The 22,406-nt window shown below is 40.9% G+C and overlaps 1 protein-coding gene and 1 long non-coding RNA gene across 2 annotated transcripts in view; one reads left to right on the top strand and one right to left on the bottom strand.

Annotated features, from left to right (window-relative positions):
* LOC138196173 (uncharacterized) lies at nucleotides 1-3,282 on the bottom strand. The gene is made up of 2 exons (XR_011178113.1): nucleotides 3,016-3,282; nucleotides 1-2,755 (listed from the first exon to the last, which is right to left on the bottom strand). It is a non-coding gene; the product is annotated as an uncharacterized lncRNA (long non-coding RNA).
* The window catches only part of acsl6 (acyl-CoA synthetase long chain family member 6), a 33,980-nt gene continuing 14,825 nt past the window's right edge, over nucleotides 3,252-22,406 (top strand). The window contains exons 1-5 of the mRNA XM_069145971.1: nucleotides 3,252-3,468; nucleotides 16,991-17,211; nucleotides 18,629-18,743; nucleotides 20,092-20,156; nucleotides 22,177-22,278. Of these exons, the coding sequence (XP_069002072.1) occupies nucleotides 3,423-3,468; nucleotides 16,991-17,211; nucleotides 18,629-18,743; nucleotides 20,092-20,156; nucleotides 22,177-22,278 (549 nt within the window). The 5' untranslated portion in view covers nucleotides 3,252-3,422. The remainder of the gene's footprint in view (nucleotides 3,469-16,990; nucleotides 17,212-18,628; nucleotides 18,744-20,091; nucleotides 20,157-22,176; nucleotides 22,279-22,406) is intronic.

The raw sequence follows: 22,406 nt of genomic DNA, 5'->3' as shown, positions 1-22,406 counted from the left end.
TGACTGTTGATTGTTTTCTATAATGTTTCAGTCATTTTTCAAGCAACAAAAGGCAAAAACTTAACTTTCTCCAGGGTTTTGACTGTATTCTGACAATTAATAGACAGTGAACATCAAAAATAATAAACAGATTAATCAATAATGAAAATACTTGTTAGTTCTGGCGCTAAACTATGAGATGCACTTAATTACCCTGATGGAAATAAGTTATTTTAGCTTTTAACATTTTTTTTTGACGTGTCTTGCTTTAATTTCATGCACTTTACTTGTTCATATTTATTATTATTGCCATTCATCCACATACGGGTACACAGATCGATAAAATGTTGTTCCTTTCGTTGCAGATTTGGAAAAGTGTGCTATCGGCAGGTGGTTTTATGACTGAATGACACCAAACGGAACCGAGTGAAATATGCAGACTGGAGCCGGGATGTGGGAGCTAAAGGTTCAAATGTGGCCTGAGTATGTGAGGAGGCGATCAAAAGTACTCCCAGCTCCAACATCTGTCATTCTTTCATCCGTCCTTCACTGTATATTATTTTACAACTCCCTTCACCTGCAGCCTTTGTCCCATCGTGCTGTGACTCTCGGTAATAAAATACATCCGCATACTTGACATTTAACATTTAATTCATGTTGACTGTGTTTCTTGGTTTGTTTGTATATAATATATATAGATATACAATGTACTGTATATACTGTGCATTTTATATTTTTTACTGCTATTTACTGCTATTTTATTGCTTTTCTATTATTCTATTCTATTATTTTATTTTATTCTATTATTTCTATTATTATCTTATTGCTTCTGTATGCTGCTGTAGCGAAAAAATTTCCCCTCGGGGATTAATAAAGTAAATACCTACCTACCTACCTACCTTAATCATATTAACCCTGAATAACCCTTTCCAATAAACTGTTGTGAAAAATTTCACACCATCTCAGTGCATTAGTTTAGATTAGATTCCAATTGATTTTTGCATTAGAAGGCATCATGTTTATTCTCTAAAATATGGTAAATGCTTAACCCTCGTGTTGTCCTTGGGTCAAAATGACCCGCAGCCGTGTTCAACCAAGTTCTATTTTATTTCTATATTTCTATATTTTTGGGGATCATTGGTCATCATTCTTTAAAGAAACCCTCACAGCCTCCTTGTCACCAATGATCCCCAAAAAATATGAAAATAAAATAGAACTTGGTTGAACACAGCTGCGGGTCATTTTGACCCAAGGACAACACAAGGGTTAAAAGGACAGCAGTAAAATGTGTTGACTCTCCTGAGAAAGGGTCACTGGGTCAATGTAACACCGTGCTTGTCATGGAGGATTACATATTCACTGCTGTTAAAAAATAAAATGTCTGTAAAACATTGATAAAGAAACTACAGGGGACAGACAGGTGTATTTTGTTTTTCTAACCAATGAAAGTAAAATCTATACATTTTCATTCCCTTTACAGTCATGCAACATCATGTTTTTTTTAAATTTTTTTTTATCTTAATCTCTTTGCTTTACTGCACAGATACTGTACTTTCGTAGGGCTTTCTCTTCAAGCACCCATAAAGCTTCAAGAGTCAGCTTCAACTGTACTGTTAGAAACAGCGTGTAAGAATTGTCGTTTTGAGCCTGACAGCATGCTTTAGAAAGTGCTCAAATCACCACTGTGCGTAAATACAACCTCTCTGTGGTTGTTAGCAGAGTCTTAATCTTGTTGTGTACTGTTGTGTGGACAATAAACCATGTTTCAGGGATAGAAATAACATATCAAGACTTGAAACATAAGAAACTCTCAGATTCTGACCATCCTGTGAAAGAAGGTGTAAAGTTATTCTCTTCTTTTTTTTCCATTCCTTTCCATCCCTAACATTAACAACAACCTCACTTATCTGTGGTAATATAACAGCATATTATATCATATCATACACAACGTTTGGTAATTTTACGGTATTTATTAGCAGGTTTATTAGCTGGTTTCTTTTGTTTGTTTTTTCTGTACCTTACTTTTTCTCTCGTGTACTTTGATCTCATCTCAAGATAAATAAACGAATCTATTTCAGCCTGAACTGCATTCACTCTCACTGTGTCCTGCTGGCAGATGACAGTTAACTTGATCAAGACTTAAAAACTACATGAGATTGAAAAACAAGACATTCTCACTTCTGCTTCTGTATCTGCTCGACCACTTCCTCTGTGAATGACCAGCATAACCGTTTGTCTCGGTAAGCTGACTTGTCCTTTGCCTCTTGAATGTTTTCTCTGCAATAGGATCAAGGTAGGGAGAGAAGACCTGGGAGGTGGCATTGCTGCAAGTGACGGATTACACAGTCCTTACGACAAGTGACCCATTTAATAAGGTCAGTCAAGTGATGGCAACACAATAAGACAGTTAGCATGTTATTCACTTCTGAAGCTACTTGTAAGGAGTTCGGTGTTAATCGAATGCATTTTGCAGAAAAAAAAAAGGTCAAATAAGTCAGAGCAGCCAGCGAAGACCAAAGTCATCGGTGATGCATTCACAGGTGAAGATGCTGCAGATAACAATTCACTCATTTTAACGTGCATTCAAATTTCTTATTTCTTGTCCTGTCTGCGGGTACCTGACCGTCTTGTCACTCACTGCCACGGTCGGTCTCTTTGTCGGCCTTTCTCAAGGTTACTTCAGTTCATTGGGAGGGTCTGACCGTACCACGTGATCGTGATGCAAAGTTACTCCGTGTCAAAGCTGCAGGGATGGCGTGATGTTCCAAATATCCCTCTGAAATAAATCAATATTTAAAAACAAACAACAAAAAAAAAAACCTGTTCATATACACACGTTATCAGCTTTAAGTAACAGCAGTTTAACTGCACGTGCACACGTTTAATGTAATAAGAATTTCTGAATTAGATCAGGGATTTCAGATACGATGAAGAGCGTTGCACGATTTTTGTTCCCATTAAAATGTGAGAGCCAAAAGAAGAATTACGCTTAGGTTATACATTGACATCGAAAATAGACATTGCATCCTCGATAACCTTGGCGTCGATCGGTTCCTCCGTCCGTCATTCAAGCGCCTCAAATTCAGCCGTTGTGTCTGCCATTACGCAGCAGCCAACTAGGTGAAGGTGGAAGATCCCCCTGGCGAAAGGATGCTTCAATAGGCTGCCCGGCGGTCTGTTTCTTTAGTCAACACCGCTGAGTCCTTTTTTTTTTTTTTTTTCCAGGCCAAATCTTCACAGTGAAACCTGCTGGACATCGTCGTCCCCTGCCCGGCTCCCCCACCGCGCTCTGTCTCAGATATATTGCCGCCGCCGCCGCCCCCCCCCCCCCCCCCCCTCTACCCTCCCCTCCTTAATCTCCCAGATTGTCGGCGACTTGCTGCAGTCGATGCTGCAGTTTTGAGCCTCTCCTGCGCCGGGACAGCTGACTCAATGAGAAAGACATGCTCGCATTCGTTTTGGTCTCTGGGTCGCTCTGGATTATATTAGGTGAGTTTGGATTATCTCTTCGTTTTTTTTTTTGTTTTGTTTTGTGTGTGTGTGTGTGTCATTCATCTTTATGATTTTTTTTTTTGGTGTGGACCTGGGCTGGGTCTGAAACCGATGCACCTGTCTCTCGCACGATGCCGAGGCGCATTGTGTGTGTGCGTGTTCGTTCGCTGCCGGCTTTTTCATTTCTCAAAGGCTGTGGGGGTTTCTATTTTTTTTTTTTTTTCACCGAAGCCGCTTCGTCGACTGTTTAATGATGATCAGTTGCTGCAGTCGGCGCTTCGGCTTTGTAACGACGCCGGTGACATCTTGAATTTTTTTTTTCTCTCTCGCTACACGTGTAGCCTATTAGCTCAGCCTCCGTGCAACATCTCCGAGCTTTCACCACAGTACATGGCTTCCCTTCTTCGTAACGCGTCGGAGCAACATGGAGGGATGCAGTCAGGTTTAACCAGCTCTAATCGGGGTACGATTATGTGGACTGTAGCTGCCAATGCGGCTGCATCCGTGCAGTCATTCTGCAGATAATTGAATCAATTTGTCAGGTGGAAATATGTGTTTAAACGTTGAAAATCCAGCCATTGAAGAAAGGGTGGCTGTCATGAGGAGACAAACGGGATAAAAAAAAATAAAAATAAAAACCTGTGCATTTAAGGCCGGCCAGCTGCTAAGGTCGTGTGACATTGTGCGTAGAAACCGGACACACGTCATTTTAAAAACCCTATTAGCCCGCATCTCCCAGCAGCCTCTCTGCCAGAACTCCCCTGATTATCCCGACAGTGTGCTTGTACATAAACCAGACTGCACAGATATCCACCTCCTGCATGTTTATTCGAAATAAACCATGTCGGTTCGGCAGAAAGCCGGTTGTGAAAGTCAGCGTTTTGCCTGTGATGTCCTCCGCCATGCCTCGGGGATGGAGGGAGGGGAGGATGAGGAAAGGGATGAGGACGGATGACGCGCTTCAAAAGCCCGCAGTTGATTGGACGGAGCTGTCCAGGAGTGAAGAGTGCTGAAATCCTGCGGCCTACCGGCAAACTGGAGAGCACAGCACGGTGCGCTCTGAACGCCACCACCCCCACCCTGGTTAAGCACAGCGATTTGAAGGGGCATCGAAACCGAGCAGAGATACGACTGGTCGTTGACCTCTAGTACGCCTGATGAGATCTTTTTTTTTTTTTTTTAAATTTAAAGATATAATCCGTTTCAAACTGTGTTTTACAGTAGTGTCAACGATTAGAGGCGTTATGTGGCACAGCGGCAGAGGCTTATTGTTTTTTGTTTTTTTTTTACAACGAAAGAAACTAGATATTCTGTCAGTTTTGTTTTTAATGCATCCCTGCTCTAGATCATTAGTTAAATTTTGACCATGAATAGGTACATCTGAACAGTTTGTTCCTCCATGGTTGCTAAGTGACGACCAGCCAGTAACAGCTTGCATTTTGCCTAGTGCATTAATATTAAAATCTGCTGTTACAGGGCTGCTTGTGTCGTGTATTTAAAGACCGACGCACCCTGTCACAACTGAGGGGCAAAATTTGTTTAAAACCAGCTGAACTGGTTGGTTGAAAACTGAAGCCAAAAAAGGTTCCCTCGGGGAGGATTCATGCACCCCTCACCTGTCATCACGTCCCAACACCCTGCTGCTCCTCGGAATAAATAATTCATTTTAATCACCATCTGCCCTGCACGGTGTGTAAACCTATTCTTTTTCCTCCCTCAATATTTAATTAAAAGGATGGTGGTGGCTTTACCCCACCCTTTGGCAGGAAACAGCCAGTGATGTTTTAGTATTGAAGCATGGTAGCTCATGTCCAAATCTGATGCCCACCAGAGGGACACTGATTTGTCACTGTATGACTCCTAAGTTTGGCGTGACTGTAACTGTTAGAGGGATGGCAGCTGGAACTGTTGAATTGAGGACCTGCAAATTAAAGTCACACTGCATGACTACACCTTATGACGGGATACATGTTGAAGGTTAAGTCTTTCCTGCTGTGTAATAAATGTCTCTCTGAGCTCTGGCACTCAGTTTTAGCAGTAATGAGGCAAATACAGCTGGATGTATCACACCCAGACAAATTCCTGAACAGTAATTGATTTTGGATTTGTTATTTGGATTTTGGTACATTAAATGTAACACATGTACACCTTACATTACAAAGCCTCAGTCCCGGTGTCAATAATAATCAATAATATTAGCCGGTTTGGGTGCTCTCAGAGCCACGTGGCAGCCTTTCCTCTGAGTGGCTCATTGCTGTTTCAGCATTCAGTGCACATTATTCCCCCATATTGTCTATTGCTGGGTAATGGCTCAGCCTTAAAGTGCTGAACCGTGTCTGCCTGCCTCACATGCTCTTATGTCTTCTGAGCAATGGGCAGCATTGTCCCTGTCAGAGTTGAGTTTATAGCCGCACCTTTTTGGATGAAAAGTTTTCCATCTTCGAGGTAGAAAAAGGAGCCTGAACAAATAGTGTTGTGGCCTCTTTGGTGGTCCTCACCCCTCAGGTTGGCATCTAAAAGCCAACCTTCCCTCTCACTTTAATAGTCAAATCAGACTGGGTGCAGCCTCATTTAATGTCAACAGTGTTCAGGTTTATTTGCATGTGTGTGCCTATTGTCTGTCACTGTTGTCAGCGTGTGTGTGTGTGTGTGTGTGTGTGTGTGTGTGTGTGTGTGTGTGTATCATTTTTATTTAGTGCAGGAGGAGAAGCGCCTGCATGTTTAGGTAGTGGGAGGATGTCTTAGAGAGAGAGAGAGAGAGAGAGAGAGAGTGATGAAGAGGAAGGGGTTGGGTGGGTGTGGTGAGAGAGTGCAGCGTCTGTCGAGCGGAGGGTGGTGTGATACGGAAGCCAGCCGGGCCCAAACGAGGCCGAAACGCATCTCGCTGCTTCTTCTTCCTCCTCTTGCTTGCCTCAGCTTAATCTGGCCGGTGGCAGTGGGAAGGTAATCACTAGTTTGCATGGGGCGATGTGATATCCTGCCTGATGCCCCTTGACAGACCACTCACACACACACACACACACACACACACACACACACACACACACACACACACACACACACACACACACACACACACACACACACCACATTACACGCACACACAGCTGCACAAGACACACGTCACACCTCACCTCACCGGCTGCCTGCTTCCCTCCGACGCCTGTGTAAGTGCCGCTGTCTTAAAAGACCAGCTGATTTAACCCTTCTTCAATGCAATTACACCTTCGATCTGTCGCCTGCTTTGCATTATTTTAGTTTGTTTGTTTTGTGTGTCTCCTTTTACTTTTACCTCACTGCTGCGTTGCTTATTGTATATATACAGTATCCACGTAGATGCTATTTATAGCAGTTTATTCTGCTCAGTATGTCCCTAATACAGCTTTATTAAGCACCTTGTATCTTCATCTGTTTTTATCTTATGAATGATAACTGCAGTTAACCTGCTGCTCTGCGTCTCAGTGCAGAAGGGGAAACGGTTGTTTCATCTGCACAGGATGTTGCAGTTGCTGTATGATTATGCCTCCGTGACAGAAACAGGAAAATGGTTGTAGTTTGAGTCCTGGATGTTGGTCTAAGTGTAGGAATGGCAGAGACCGATAAGGGCAAGTGCTTAAAAGAGAGTGAGCGAGAGAGAGAGAGAGAGAGAGAGAGAGAGAGAGAGAGAGAGAGAGAGAGAGAGAGAGAGAGAGAGAGAGAAAGAGAGTCGGTGCTACGCAAGGATGATTAAGCATCGCGTGGTAAAACAAAAATAGGCAAGCAAGAGCAAACAGAAAGATGCGCTGCACTGACGTAAGTTGAAGCTGCAAAAGAGGGGAAAAAAAAAAAGAGTTAAAGCAATAAGAGAAACCCCGAGCAGGATTTCTTTAAATAGAGTGCTGTAGTGAGGTTACTATTGGTCATCTGCCTCTGTGCTAATAGGCGGTAATCTCTCCACGCTGGACTCTAATCATTGGTGACGGCCATCCGATGGGCCGATGGGGCGGGACTTAAGGACGACGGGTTGCGTTTCCTTCCACTTTAAGCCTCGGAGGTCACAGGAAGTCCTGCTGGCCCATTCACAAGCCCTCATCCCCGCATAGCTTTCAAGTGCTCACGCTGCAGCAAAATCTTCGCTAAGTGGACTCTTCCTGAGAGGGGGAACATTGGACAAGATGACGGGCTGTTGCTTTAAACAAGCATTGGTGCAGAGTTTCATAGCTGACAATCAATAGTTTTTGTAGTGTAGATTTACTCACTAAAAGAGACTGAATAAAGCGTCGTTGCCCGATGATTCCTCCAACCTTTTGCACGTCCTCGGGTAAAGCAACTCAGAGGCGCTTTCGTCAAGTCACCGGGTGGGATGCAACATGAATAAAGTCCGCCAAATTCTCTGCCAAAAAGGCTGCCGTTTCTGCATCATATTTATCTTTTTGTGAGGGTGAATACATCTGTGGAATTTCTTTGCTCCGAGTAACTCATCTTCAAGTCAGTTCTTCACAGTTAAATTAAATTCTTTGGTGGGAATTTTGCATTCCGGAATATCAAAGTGCATATTTAGCCTTTTGAATCATCTGATAGCCTTTAGGATCCTGCAACTCGTGCACTGAAGTTAAATTCACCTTGATTATATTCTTGCTTTTGGGTGGATATTAACAGCTGTAAACCTTTCACTTATTTTGCGTTGAACCATATTGCAAGTGCTACATTTTACATGCCTCTTCAGATGGAGCCCTGGCACGTACCAAAAGTTCAAATGTTTATTTTTTTTAATCCAGATGTTCAAGCACAGTATGTACACTACATGTTTTGTAATAGATATGATCCACTCTGTGCTTTGACTGTGCACATCTGTCGGGCTCTCCAGCCAGTACGCTAATGTTCTCTGTCCAAATGAGGCGCTGACGATGACACAGCATTTTCATTTGTCAAGATTCCTCCACATTCCCCCTCACTATTACTTCTGTGTTATCAAATCAATTTGGCAGTTCGCTGTCGTGACAGATCTCACTTTAGATTAGATTTCAGTGTTAGCTGATACTGATCCTCTGTCTCTATTACTTCTTCAAACATGACAGACAGATGGCAGATGGTCTGATGGCAAAGCCTGAAGAAAATCCCAGGAAATTATCAACAAATAGCACGCCATAAGCAACGTCACGAAATAGACCCCCAGTCAAATGAGGAGTTGTGACGGACTTTTTCAGAGAAAACCTCAGCGGTCAATGCAGCAGTGAGAAGATTTTTTTTAAATAAAATTAATCTGAAGTGAAGTATGCAGCCATGAACTTTGCCCATCGACACAAGTTAATGTTATAACGTTCTCAGTGTTCATCTCAATGGATCAAATCATCTGAATGGATCATTGTGTTGAGCTGCGTTTTTACAGTTGGACAGAAAAATTTGACTTACACTTACAGGCTTTTTTTTTTTTTTTTTTTTTTAATTCTCAACGACAATCAAGATCTTCGGTAGCAGATGGTGCTCGTTATCATAAAGTTTAACCTGAGTTCGGAAATTAAAGCCAGCTAAGCTGTTTCTATGACACGTCAATAAAAATTAGAGTGGAGAGAATGTTCTAGTTCAAATACAGCCTCTCCTACAATAAAGTCAATATTTATGACTTTATGGTTGCAATTTAGCTGCAGACTTAAGTCAGTTGGTTAAAAGCCGGAGCTGCAAAAGCCACCGAATTTCCGCTACAGGGATGATGAATTTAACTTTGCTATCGCGATGTGCTCTTTATTTCACACATAAAACAGGAAAGTCTTTCAGTTCACATGCTGATGGTTCGCTGCTGACCTGCTGTTCTTCTGTCACACCAGCTGAAGCAACAATCTTTCGAGCAAAGCGACAGGGATGGACTCAGAGACTTGTATGTGGACGTACCCTATTTGTGTGTGGGTGTCCCTGGGATGTGTTACTGAGGTTACTACGGGACAAAGAGTTGGACACCTAACAGGGCTTTAGGCTGTCATGGAGAGATGACCTCTTTTATGCAAAATAATCATGCAAATTTCAGCATGCAGCCTCATCTGATATTGTCCCATTTGTTTAAGAAATTGTATTAAAATCTTTTTTTGAAATTTCTTTTTGAGTGAGTAGAAATTCATTCTGGATGCTGAGAAAAACCTGAAGGCATTCATAGTGTGTCTAGTTTCAGTGGGTTTGATTATAGATGTGGCCTTGAGGCTGAATCTGCTCCTCCTCCTCCTCCTCGTCCTCCAGTGAGACCTTGTACCAAGATTTCACCTTGAGTAAAGGATACCAGTTGTCATCTAAATTAGAAAAGAAGAAGGAGACTTTGATAGGCTTTTCATTCTTTTATGTCATTTTCCATTTAGAGGTATATAATTCAACAGGACTGAAAACAGGACAAAGCCCAATTGTGTCATTCAGGGCTACTTCTTCAGGAGGAATTCTCAAGACCTTTACTGCCTCCAGCCCAGCTCCTAAACCTGCTCTGTTTCCTGGCCTAACATCACTTTTCAAGCTGAAATATTTACAGCTGAAGTTTTAATGAGTCATCAGAAGTCGGTGTTGAGGTCTGTGTTGGAACGGATTGTCCATTAAATAATGTCCTGCTCTCTCTTGTTCTTTATTGACAGCAAACATGAAAATACAGATGAGAGCAGAACAAAGAGACCCAGAAATAAGAACAGGCAGTTAGAGGTTTGCATCTCTACTGGAGGCCAATTAGGCATCAGGCTAGCTGTGAGCCTCCTGCTGCTGTTGGGCTATTTCAGGGCAGGAAGATGTGGCGTGATAGCATTTCTGTACTCAGGCATTCATTGGTTTGTTTAACGCTGCAGGGCCTTGACAAACAGGTGCTGCAAGTGGGTGCCCGAAAATGATCTGCAGATATGGGTTATATGCAGATGTAGTCTCACCTCAGCCCATAAACCTCAGCAGTTAGCCTAGTATTGTCGAGATGAGCAGGAAAAAGTGGGTTTTGTCACCCAATGAGATCTAATCTATATTAAGATGACCCCTCGTTTACATGTTGCATATTTATAGATCAACAGGGATCCTCTCAAGCCGCTTCATAGAGGTGACATACATTTGTGTGTCAACTTTAATTTAACGAAACTGTATAGACAGTCAGCTGCAGGTCTTTCCAGTTCAACAGAGTATGAAGGCCACATTAAGAAAAAAGAAAAAGAAAAAAGAGGAGAACGATATTTAAAAATGTTCCTCTCAAGAGAAAAGTCAAAATGTTGAGAAAAAAGTCAAAATATCGGGAATAAAGTTGAAATGTCAAGAATACAGTTGAAATGATATTTCCAGAATGAAATGTCATTTTAAGATTAAAGTCATACTTTTGTGAATAAATCAAAGCGCTTGCTTTGTGCGTGTGATTCTACAACTACAAGAAAGAAAAATTACAAATACGTATACAATAAAAATAAGATAGATTAAAAAAAAATTATTTTTTTTCGAAAAAGTAAGACCAATGAATAAATACACACACACACACACACACACACACACACACACACACACACACACACACACACACACGCACACACACAAACTAGATATATAAAAAAAAATGTATGAATACAACTTGGGATGGGAAAAAAAAGTGTCAGGTGCTATGACATACAGCACTACATTATTTTAGGCTGGCGTTGAACAGTCTTGACAGCCGTCGGGACAAACGACCTGCAGTCGCGCTCTTTTCCTGCACCGAGGGTGCAGCAGTCTGCCACCGAAGGGAGCTGCTCAAAGCTCCCACAGTCCCATGGAGCGGGTGAGAGGTGTTGTTCACGATCGATGTCAGCTTGGCTAACATCCTCCTCTCACCCACCTCCTCTGCGGAGTCCAGAGGACTGTCCGGGAAGGCGCCGCGGCCCTTTTGGCCAGCCTGTTCAGTCGTGCAAAATCTCAAAAGATAATCAAATCCATGATCGGTTCATTCTGTTACACTGTTTGCAGTTTGATGAAATCATTGCTTGAAATGATGTGCAATGATGAAAAACCAAAAATTCTCATAGCATCACAAAACCACAAATCCACATTTCATTGTAGTTTGCGTTATTGTTGGTGTCATTACGACCATATGTGCCTCCAGGGTTCCCTGTTCCATCTACTCCTCCTCTTCAGTGTCTCCAGATTGAGCGTGTTTTTGTGCACGGTGATGCTTTTGTAACCAGCCGCTCTCTTCCTCCCTCTCTATTCCAGCTCTCTGCACAGCGGTGTCAGTGGGTTATGGAGTCTGTCTATATTTAGAGCCAGTCGAGAGCTGTTTCACATCCTCTGCCTCTCCTTTCAAACACCAGCTAATCCACTGGGAATCAGTCGTCACTGCAGCCACTGAACACAAAGTTGACACATTCTTGAGCCGGTCATCTAAACAGCGCACTTGTGATCTAAATACACGCGCGGCAAACATTTATAACGAAGATTCGGAGTTACAAAATCAAGCGAGCAAGCTGACCCACAGATAGACAAAGCAAGCAAATAAACATGTCATCTGCGGTGTTCAGTCCCTTAAAACATGTCTCACTCCCCTCAAGACTCATCGCGATTTGGAACGGCGATGTGGCGGTCGTCTTCTTGAGAAACCTAAAACTTCAACCTTTATTTAGATGTCAAAAAGAAGAACAACATGTGCAGGCGCACCGCTGACATGGAAATGAGCTCGTCTGTGTGTGTTATGCTGCTGCCCGCCTGGCTGGTGCTTCGCCATTGATCTGTCTGTCAGAAGTGTTCAAATACATCAGCTGTACTGTATTATGGAACAGTATGAAGGCTACACGCCGTGATGTGGAAAGTATAGCATGTGATGGGACAAAATTACCTACTCCATGCAGGCGAGCAGGTGTTCAGCTACAGGAATCAAATTGTATCGTGTATTCAATTCAAACCAAAAGAAAAAAAAAGAATGACTTTTTTGTTATGGCGACAAAGTTAAGTGTCAATTCACTTTTTACTGCTCAAATTTTCTGCTTTCAAAAATTGACAAATGAACGCCACAAAAACGTGATTCTTTTAAGAGCATATGTTTACTCGGAGAAGTTAACGTTTGCTTATATTGCATGATTTTTTTTTTTTTTGTAAATGTATTTATTTGCTCAATTGGTAGAAAAACATGCTTACATCTAAACAGTTGCTGGGCAACCGGTGGAGATCCCTGAAAGTTACAGGTCTCAGCTGAGAAAGAACCTGGCAGACAACCCCTCATGAAATGGTAAAGTGTATTTTGTTTTTACTTGAACCGGTCCGACAAAGAACATATGTGTTAATTAATGAAGAGCTGGAGTTGAATCTTATCAGATGTTTAATACGACAGTTTTTATTGTTTACGTTCCTAATTTCCTCCATAGTTGGATCTGCACTGACACACTGGGCAGGTGGCTGCTGTTTGTCAAGAAATGATCACAGCCCCCTAACCCCCTAAACTTTAAAATTGTCATTTTCACATTAATATTTACGTATGAATTGAATCAAGAACATACTCTGTGTCAATTAGTTAAAATATAGAAGTGTTGGTACGTATATTTTTTTAACCTAACAGGTTTGAGTGGTGTCCATCTACACGCTCAGGTTTCAGAAAGAACATGAATAAGGGTTTTTCCCAAAACAGTGCATCTCTCCAAATAATACATTACTCCTTTAAAATAATCGCAGCCTCTGTATGCAATAGAATTTGTAAATGGGATAAAAAAAATGTTAGGGTGTTACTTATCTGTTTCCAATTTTCTTTTCGTATTTTGAATTTTTTTTATTATCTTACTTGTTAAGTCATCGTTAATTTGCCAGTTACCCATCCAACCGAAACATTTAAAGCTGAGTCAGATTATGTTTTCGATTTGTCATATCTTAAAAGAGATTAAATCTAACAGACTCCAGCTGTACACAGTGGGCGAGTCTGTGGACTCAGCAGGGGAGCACATTTTTAACAAAAGTAACTTTTTGCTCTGTAACTGCTTCAGTATCCAGACACAGGCTTTAAAATATTATCAAGTAGTTTATATTACTTAGTATTGATAGATAGATAGATAGATAGATAGATAGATAGACAGATAGATAGACAGACAGACAGACAGACAGACAGACAGACAGACAGACTTTGTCGATCCCGCAAAGGGACATTTTGAAAACAAAATGTTTTTGACTTGAACGTTTCCCAGCACTGAAGCCTCTTCAGGTCCCCCATCAAAATTACTGGAACTACACAGATTAAAAACAAAAGGGAAAAAAAAAAAGAGGAACTATGTGATCAATACAGTCAAAAAAATAATGAGAACCAGGGAGTGCTGCGGTGTTTAAGGGTGCAGCACTGTTTTCAGTCAACATCATAGAGATGCTGTGGTTTTTCAGTTACAGGTGATAGTTTCTATCTGAATAGAAACAGGGATTCGAGTTCGAGCTGTGTTTGGGAAAGCCGCGTCAGGGACTCCACCGTAGAGTAGTAAGAGGTATTGTGCAATAGACTTGATTCAAAGCAGTGACTGGCTGTAATACAGATTGTGATAATTGAGTCATTTGTCAGTGCTGCTGCTTTGCAAATGACTGTAAATAATGCAGTTTGCTGATACCATTTGGGTGTCTGTATGGGTTCTTTGTGGTTGTATTAAGTAGAAATTACAGTTAACTGAGATCACATGACCATTTGGGGAATATAATAATACAGTATGTGAGTGCTGGTATTCATGAATGTCAAAAGATCTTTAATTTCACGACCGTGAAGGTAAAGTGTATTTTTTAACAGTGTTGCTGTTAAGTCCTTCAGGATGTAAAGAAGCATTTTGCGGAACTTTAACCTGATTTATGACGTGCTTGATAGTACACTGATATGCAGTTGTAGTTCTGTGCAGGAAGCAACGCATATTTTTCTTTGAGAAACAGTTGTAATAAATCATTCAACACGTGTGTCTCAATCTATCATTGATAGGCAAGTATAAAGTAACCAAAATGTATTTGTTACTGAGTGCTACTGAAAGATATCAAACTTAAAGAGTTATTTTGTTCTAGGAATTTTTAATTATGGACAGTCAAAGTGTCTTAAACAGATATTAGGTGCTACTTTTCCAGTATAAGAAGTTTTCATTGTTTGTCTCTGTGTTTACTGGTCATTGGTCTTTGAATTATCATAAAACCAGAGCTACAATAGATCACTCTAAAACCATGTCATATTAATGGGAATTTAGGGTTTCAGCAAATCAAGGGGAATTTACATTTTACCATTCAAAACGTTTCGTGGATATTTTACAGGTTGATTCCAGTATGTCCCATTCAGTGCATAAAAAGGCTTTGATAGATTGTATATACTTTCATGCCAGGCCATACTGTTCATGTGGGTAGAGTAAATAGGCTCATTTAACAATTAAGAATTTAGGTGTATCAAGATTTGTTTATTTATTTATTTTTTTTAAACAATATTAAAGGCTTTTTCTTTTTTTCTTTTTATTTTGAAAGTCGTGCATCTGACTTCCTGCTTTAATTTTATTGCATGTGATTCACCACCCCCGTGCGGAGTGAAGAAACTAGTCCTTCTCAAAATAACAGGTGAATGTCAGTGTTCCCACGGCCTCAGATATTAATAATCATGGGCCTCACTGTCTGTTTCTGTTTGTGGCTGTGCGTGCATGTGTGTGGGAGGGAAAAAGAGCGAGATCGAGAGCACAGACAGGAAGTGATTCTGATTGGCTGTGAGCTGTAGCAGTGCCCCTACGCTATTCGTTTGATCAGGTGGTGCTGTCTCTGACTCATGTCCAAGGGGAGGGAAGGAAACCCTCCACTCAGCACTGCAGCCACCCGCCCCCTCCGCTAAATAATGCATCTTACAGTGTGTGCATGTGTGTGTGTGTGTGTGTGTGTGTGTGTGCGACACTGTAGCTCAACATTAATTAGCATTACATGTGTGGCAAGTGTGTGTTTTAGTCCTGGAGTACAGATCATCTGTTCTGAGATGCTTTTACTCAGTTAGAGGAGGAGTGCAGAGGAAGACCCCTCGTTCACATTTTTTTGAAGCATAATTTGTGTGTTTCAGGTCATTTGGATTTTGGGTGGAGGAGTGTTGAGGTCAAATGGAGTCTTAAAACACTGTTATCAGGCAAGACTGATAGGCTGAGAAATTTGTAGGAGGGTTTAGTTTTGTGTGTGTGTGTGTGTGTGTGTGCGTGTGCGCGTGTGTGTGTGTGCGTGGTGACTGTTTGTATCTGCAACTAGGCCAGCCTGTAATGAGGCTTCGTTACCACCTTCTGGACAGCAGCTTTTCAGTGTCCTTAAACAACACCTGTCCGCCACGCACATCTGTGTTTAAACACATTTGATGAAATGACTCAAGAAATCAGAGAGGCACCCGCTGGGCCGAGCACTCCTTTGTATTGAATCAATTATGTTTCCAAAGCAAACGTGTCACCAGGCCGTTATATGAGGTGAAAAATAATTAAAAAAAAAAAAAAAAATCACATATTTTGCTTCTTCTGCTTGCAGTCACAGTCAATGAATTATCAGGTGTATACGTTAATTCATGCTGCATGGAGGAACATGTGCTTAGCTCACACACCGGCAACATGTCCTTGCATTTAACACAAGGATAAACCCCTGGTAGAACACAAGTCATTTTATGTAATAGTTTTCTGACTTTTATGCCAACATTGGCTCAGATTTATAGCTCAATATTGTTGATTTTAACATGCCCCACTATTTGCCATGTTTCCTATTAGCCCTTCATCCAGGTTTTTTTTTTTTTTTGTCTGTTTTGTTTTGGTCTAATTTTGTGGTTCAATGCGTCGCTTTTATGTTTCTTATTTTGACCCAAACTGCCCCCAAAGAAAAGATGTTGTATCTCATTGGGACATTCCTGGTTAAATACATAACAATTGAAGAAGAAAAAGAGATGGACGTTTGAAATAAAATTCTGGTTTTGAGTTTGAAGGTGGAAGTGAATTTTTTTTGTTGTTGTTGTAATGAGTGATTGTGGACAGTTGATCACGTTCTCACAGTTAATTTTATCCTAGGCTGCAGTCCACTGTCGTAAAACAGACTGTGGTTTTCTCTGTTTCAGTCCCTCTTCTTCTTCTTCTTTTTTTTTTTTTCTTCTTCTTCTTTTTTTTGGTCTTTAAAGCCCCGAAATCTTGTGAGAAGATTGCACGTGTGGGGTTTCCTAATTGACTTCTGTTGTTCAGTAGCACTGGTGTCAAAACTATTATAAACCTCCACCAGCACACCTGATTAGCTTCATAAAGTATTGATTTGGTATTGATTGATTATGCCAGGGTACATAAAATCTGTGATTAAAAGTCACAATTATTCCACCAGATATTGATTAAAGCTCCTCCTAAGGAAGTAAATCTTTAGAAAAAAGACAGTTTTTGTTAATGTGGCTAAAATAAAAAAGTTTTTTGGACCTGCTCATGTATAAGTTAACTGTAAAATAATACATTTTAAAAGTTGACCTTTTTTTATGTCACAAAAGCCTATAAATGATTTTTGCATGCTACCCGAAATTACTTTTCCTTCTTAAGTACACGCACCTAAAAAGGTTTTGTTAGAAATCACAAGTGAATGAGTGTCCTCCTTCCTGCAGAGCTCAGTTCCACCCTGATGGAGAAGATGCAGGCCCAGGAGTTGATGAGCGGCCTGAGGATACCGGAGATGGACGAGCTCGGACAGTTCTTCCGCTCCCTGCCGACCTCCACGCTGGTGGGCATCGGCGCTCTGACCGCCGTGCTGGCGTACTGGTTGGCCACCAGACCCCGTCCCATCAAGCCGCCATGCAGCCTGCTGCACCAGTCCGAGGAGGTGCCGGTAAGACTGTACAAATGTATGAATGTTAGGGTTGCATTCACAAAGGCTAACAATAACACACACAAAAAAGTGTTTTCAAAAAGTGCTTTGTTACTGTCCAACTACCAAAATCAACACGATATCTGTTTCGATAATAATGATGCACTCATTTGGGCCACCTTCAGCTGTTATCAGGTACTCACAGCAATAAGCTACATAAGTCGAAAGGGAGTGCTTTTTTTTCTTAGTTTTTTTTTTTTTATTTGCCCATGATTTTATTTGCTGTTCTACACACACCCACAGTGACAGTGTCTAGCTATAATGGTTTTCTAAAGAGACATAGAAGAGCGGCAATCATAGATAAGGTAGCGAAATGTAGTTTAGTAAAGGTTTTCTCATAGAAGTTCTCTAAATAATCAACTATCAGGTGATTAAATGAAACTAAATGTAATTTTAAGTGGGGTTTGGTTCCTTGTTCGTCGGTCATTACATAACTCCTTTCATGAAACAAACCTACAACCTTGACACACACACACACACACAAGCACTCACACACATATTCATGAACAACCCTTCAAAGACATACACACTTTATCTATGTGTGGGAGAAATTGATAGTCACAAGTCACATGAAAGACACACACTTGTGTTAAACACATCCTACTTTTGCCCTGAGAGCAAGACTGTTGTGTGTTTGTTTTTCTTGAACTTGTCATTTTCACATGTTAATAATAATAATAATAATAATAATTTGCTCTGTGGAAGAAACATGCTTTGATTCCACCCTGCTCTGATTGATCTTAACCGACATCCTAACCAAACCACACCCACCTTTTTTTTCTACATGTACCCACAGCAGCTGTCGTAGTGACACGTGAGGCTGCCAACTTATGCGAGCAACACCAAACTCCTTTGTTTGTGTGGCTTCGGGGCTTTTTTCTTTTTATGTCTGGTAACCTGACATGTTTGAAGTCGTGAGTCTAGAATCCAACACACCGCGTCACCTGCGTGTGTCAGTAGTGCAGGAATAAAGCAGGAATACAGGTGTGAGTGTTATGTGAGTTTGAAAACATGCCAGGTTCCCTAATCTTTTTAACCTGAATGATTCATTTGCAAACAAGCATTTGCTTCAACCGCTCTCCGTCTTTATGAGAATGAACTCTAATCACCCAGAATGCATCAGCAGTGTTCCCTCAGGGGAGCAAAACAAAGCTTCGTGCAAGCTCTGTTGCTTCGATATTTTTATAGGCATTTGTGAGCTGACAAAAAAAAGATGGATTATCATTTGGAGTACAAGGAAGACAATTTCCTTCTCGCTGTCCTCTGGGTGTGGGTGTCTATTCAACACTGTTTTATGATGGGGAAGAATTAAATACAATTGAAAGAATATGTCTTGAAAATGATTTATAAGGATTTCCTTTCTTTCTCTCTGCGTCAGCATGAAGATGGGGCTCGCAGATCTATGATGGGTGACCCCTCCAAACTGCTGACTCATTACCACGACGACGCCCGGACGATGTATGAGGTTTTCCAGAGAGGCCTGCATATATCTGGTGGGTAGGATGAGAGGTGGAAAAATAACTGCACACTCATACCATACCACTCGAGCCTGCAGGCTTTTCATGTTGCTGCAGCCTCGGTTCCACCAGACTCGGACAGTGTTTCTTTCATTCATGTGTCATCAAAGGTAACTGCTGAGATGAAAGATTATTTTACAGTCATCTCCTTGCCAAGATCAATAGATAGCAAAAAAAAACAAAAAAACATGAAGATTACATGTAATCTTGTTCAGACAAAGAATTACCTCTAAAAATATGAAAAGAGTAGTCAATGATAAGACAAGCAGCTGTGATTAAAATAATCATGTAAAACTCATCAAATACCAACTGTCCATGAGGAGGTTCACCTCACTGTTCAAAATTATATATTATTTATTATATTTTTACCATTTTATCTTGATCAAAATTACTCAAATTAAAATGCACTTAAATTGTACTGCCCTGTGCATTATTAGACATTCATTTAACCCCAATATCAGGTTTCAACTTTTCAGAGAAGCTTATGAAAGAAATGTCTGTGGCACAAGATGCAATTTAGTTCTGAAAATGTACAATTTATGAAAGCGGAAAGTATCAAGTAAGACAGGATATACACAGCATGCGTTTAATAAAACACAAATATATGTCAGCACCTTTCAGTAGCTTTAATCTAACTTCTTTGTCATTTTAGATTGATAGACACACGCACGCACACACACACACGCACACACACTCGCAGCGATACTGTACTTTTTTTTTTCTTGTTGACAGTCTTACCCACATGCGGACAGAGATAGCACACAGTCTGACAATGCTGTGGTCTGATTGGGAAACCTTCAATTATATCCCTGCTGTGCTGCTGGAGGTAAAATGAGTTCTCACTGTTGCCGAGGTGATGGCCATCGTTGCTAACGGTAACAGTGTCAGGGCTCACGGCTAAAGAGTTTAAGGCTGAGTGACTGAGTCACGATGCAGAAATATTTATCAGAACAGAGCTCCGGTGACACACCGATAAGATTTCCCACCGACACGAGTCAAACAGTTGCTCATAAAACTGCTAATCGATGGTTCTGAAGTAGAAAAGCTTGAATAAGACTCGACTGTTTTAGCCAACATAGTAGAGACTGTTCAGGATCTTGCTGACGTAAGAAATGTGGAAAAATAATATTTTCAGCCTCAACACCAAGAATGGTGATGTCCTTTCTTTTACACCAAGAAGGTCATCAGGTCAGTGAGGTTTGACCCTGAGCCGTCTGAATCCCCCACTTATTTAAAACCTTGAACGTGCTTAATAATGCTTAATACCGCATTAACTCACTGAAAAATGCTTAACAGAGTTTCTGTGTCCCTGTGTGTTCAACAGGTGATGGACCTTGCTTAGGCTCGCGGCTCCCCAACCAGCCTTACAAATGGATATCCTACAAAGAGGTTAGTGCCATTCAGGGGGACATCTTTTCTCCCCCTAACAACAACCGTTGTTTTCCTAGCTGCAGAGGAGGGTAATAAAACAGAATCTATGAGTTGTTTTTTATAGCTGTGATCATTCAAAGGTCTGTTGTTTATGACATGATCATATTTTTTGCAGATATACTGTTTTTTCAAATCTGTCCGAACATCATTTTCTGTGAAGACGATTTTTTTTTTTTAAAAGGCGTTTCCCAAACTTCATTGTCGCTTTTCATCATATATGTGATGAGCTTTAAACTGCCCAAACTTTTCATTCAAGTAACTGTGTAAGTTAATACTGACTCTGTGGCACCCAGTCTGCCGAGCAACAACGCCATGGCACCATCAACAACGTCCACTGAAGAACTGCACTCTGCAAATATGACTATAAAACAAATGATGTCCAAAAGTGAAAAAATATGATCTCATTTTTTAAAACTGGATCCGAAGTCAGTGTTGATGACAAATTTGAAAATTTAAATCTGAGTCTGTCGCCTTTGCTTTAATGTGACATTTTAACTACACAGCCTTGCTCTTGCTTAATATATTATGCTGTTTAACTTCAGCTGCAGGGTTCCTTTATTGATATGTGGGACCAATATCAGCTCTGCAGTTTGTATACAGATTTGGAGGTCTAATCTGTTTTGCCGGAAATGTATAGAAGTGATCTGTCATTCACTTCCTGGAACAGCTGACAAAAGCCAACGTCCCTCAAAGCAGTTTCAGGTTCCAACAAGCACAGGAGACCTGTTTGGAAAAACCCTGGAGTGCTGGTGGTTGGATGGATGGAAACTTTATTCACACAAGTGATGTAGAAATCTACAGAAAGGCAATATGAGTATTACGCCACTCTCAACATTTATCAGTGACATCATGTCATTTTACAAGAAAATGGTGGGTGGAAAGATTTTCTTTATTTCAACTGTTATTCCCTAAACAGCCAAACAAATCTGGACATGTCTAAAACCCCGTTTAGAGTCTCCTACTGTAATTGAACCGATGAGCAGTTAATTTAACGTGGAAAATAAGGTGCAAGACTGAAATGCGAAAACTATTACGCAACTTTCTTTTCCTGTTAAAGCACAACAACATCAATCCCTTTTTCCACTGGTGTCTTTCACAACAACGGTAGCTTAAGAAATATAATTGTTGGCACTTCATATTCTTACATAATCGAAGGACATGTATTTCTCCAGAGACTGGAACTGTTGACCTTTCCAACAATGGACCTAAAATTGGGCGGATGGCCTTTGATTGTGGTTGTTTTATAGTTGAAGAATGGTGAAAAATAAACCTCATATAATTACCAGTAAATTATTGCCAGAGGCCGGCGCTGCGAAGCAGGATTTGGGGTTAACGAGGTAATTTCAGCTTGAACCCTTAGTTCAATTCTTACCGGTAACTTTGAAATCAAAACTACCTCCTGACCAATCAATTCTTATGGAAAAAAAAAAAATCACAAATCATAAAGGATCTCATGGAGCTTGGTACCCTTTGGCTTTCCCTGACGATTTATACAAGAGCTATAGATTCTGTTTCATGATGCTTTTGTATCCTGATATCATCCTTTAACAGAGAGTGATTGAAGCACTAAAGCATTGTGCTGGCTGTTCTTATAAGATATGAAAGTAAGCCTACTTACTGCTTTGAATTATGTTTTTATTTTTATTTCTCATTTGCCCCAGAAGCAACACAATGGAATACACTGTAACTACAGTCAGATCTACTCGTGCTGAATTGATGGGGCAGTAATATTATAAGCTTATTGATTTACACATTCACACAGTGAGCAATTCTTTTGCTGGCAGTCGTTCCTGCGTCTGGCAGCTGCAGCTTTGCTGCTTTTAAATTATGTGGACGGGTTATGTGTCTAACTTCTGGATTTCCCAAGAAAATTAAAAGCAGGAGGAAATGAAACTGGACTAATTTCTGTCTCCTTTGGAAGATTTACGCAACATTCATTTGGGTTTGTTCCAATCAGTCTGATCTTCTCTTTCCGTAGGTGACAGCCCGGGCGGAGCATCTGGGTTCAGGCCTTCTGCACCAAGGCTGCCAGCCCAATCCCAACCAGTTCATCGGAGTGTTTGCTCAGAACAGACCTGAGGTGACTGCCTCTTTTTGTCTCAGTCTTAGTCTCTCCCACGCTTTGTCTCTTCAACTCTTGTTTCTCTGCTTCACTTTTTTACACCGAGTGGCTTTGAAAAGATGCACGTAAACCATTTCACAGAGAGG

Source organism: Embiotoca jacksoni, unplaced genomic scaffold, assembly GCF_022577435.1.
Source record: "Embiotoca jacksoni isolate LCO1_2020_lvr unplaced genomic scaffold, fEmbJac1.0.p SCAF_13, whole genome shotgun sequence".
Lineage (NCBI taxonomy): Eukaryota > Metazoa > Chordata > Actinopteri > Embiotocidae > Embiotoca > Embiotoca jacksoni.
The sequence above is the reverse complement of the archived record's forward strand: the minus strand, read 5'-3'. Positions and strand labels throughout refer to the sequence as shown.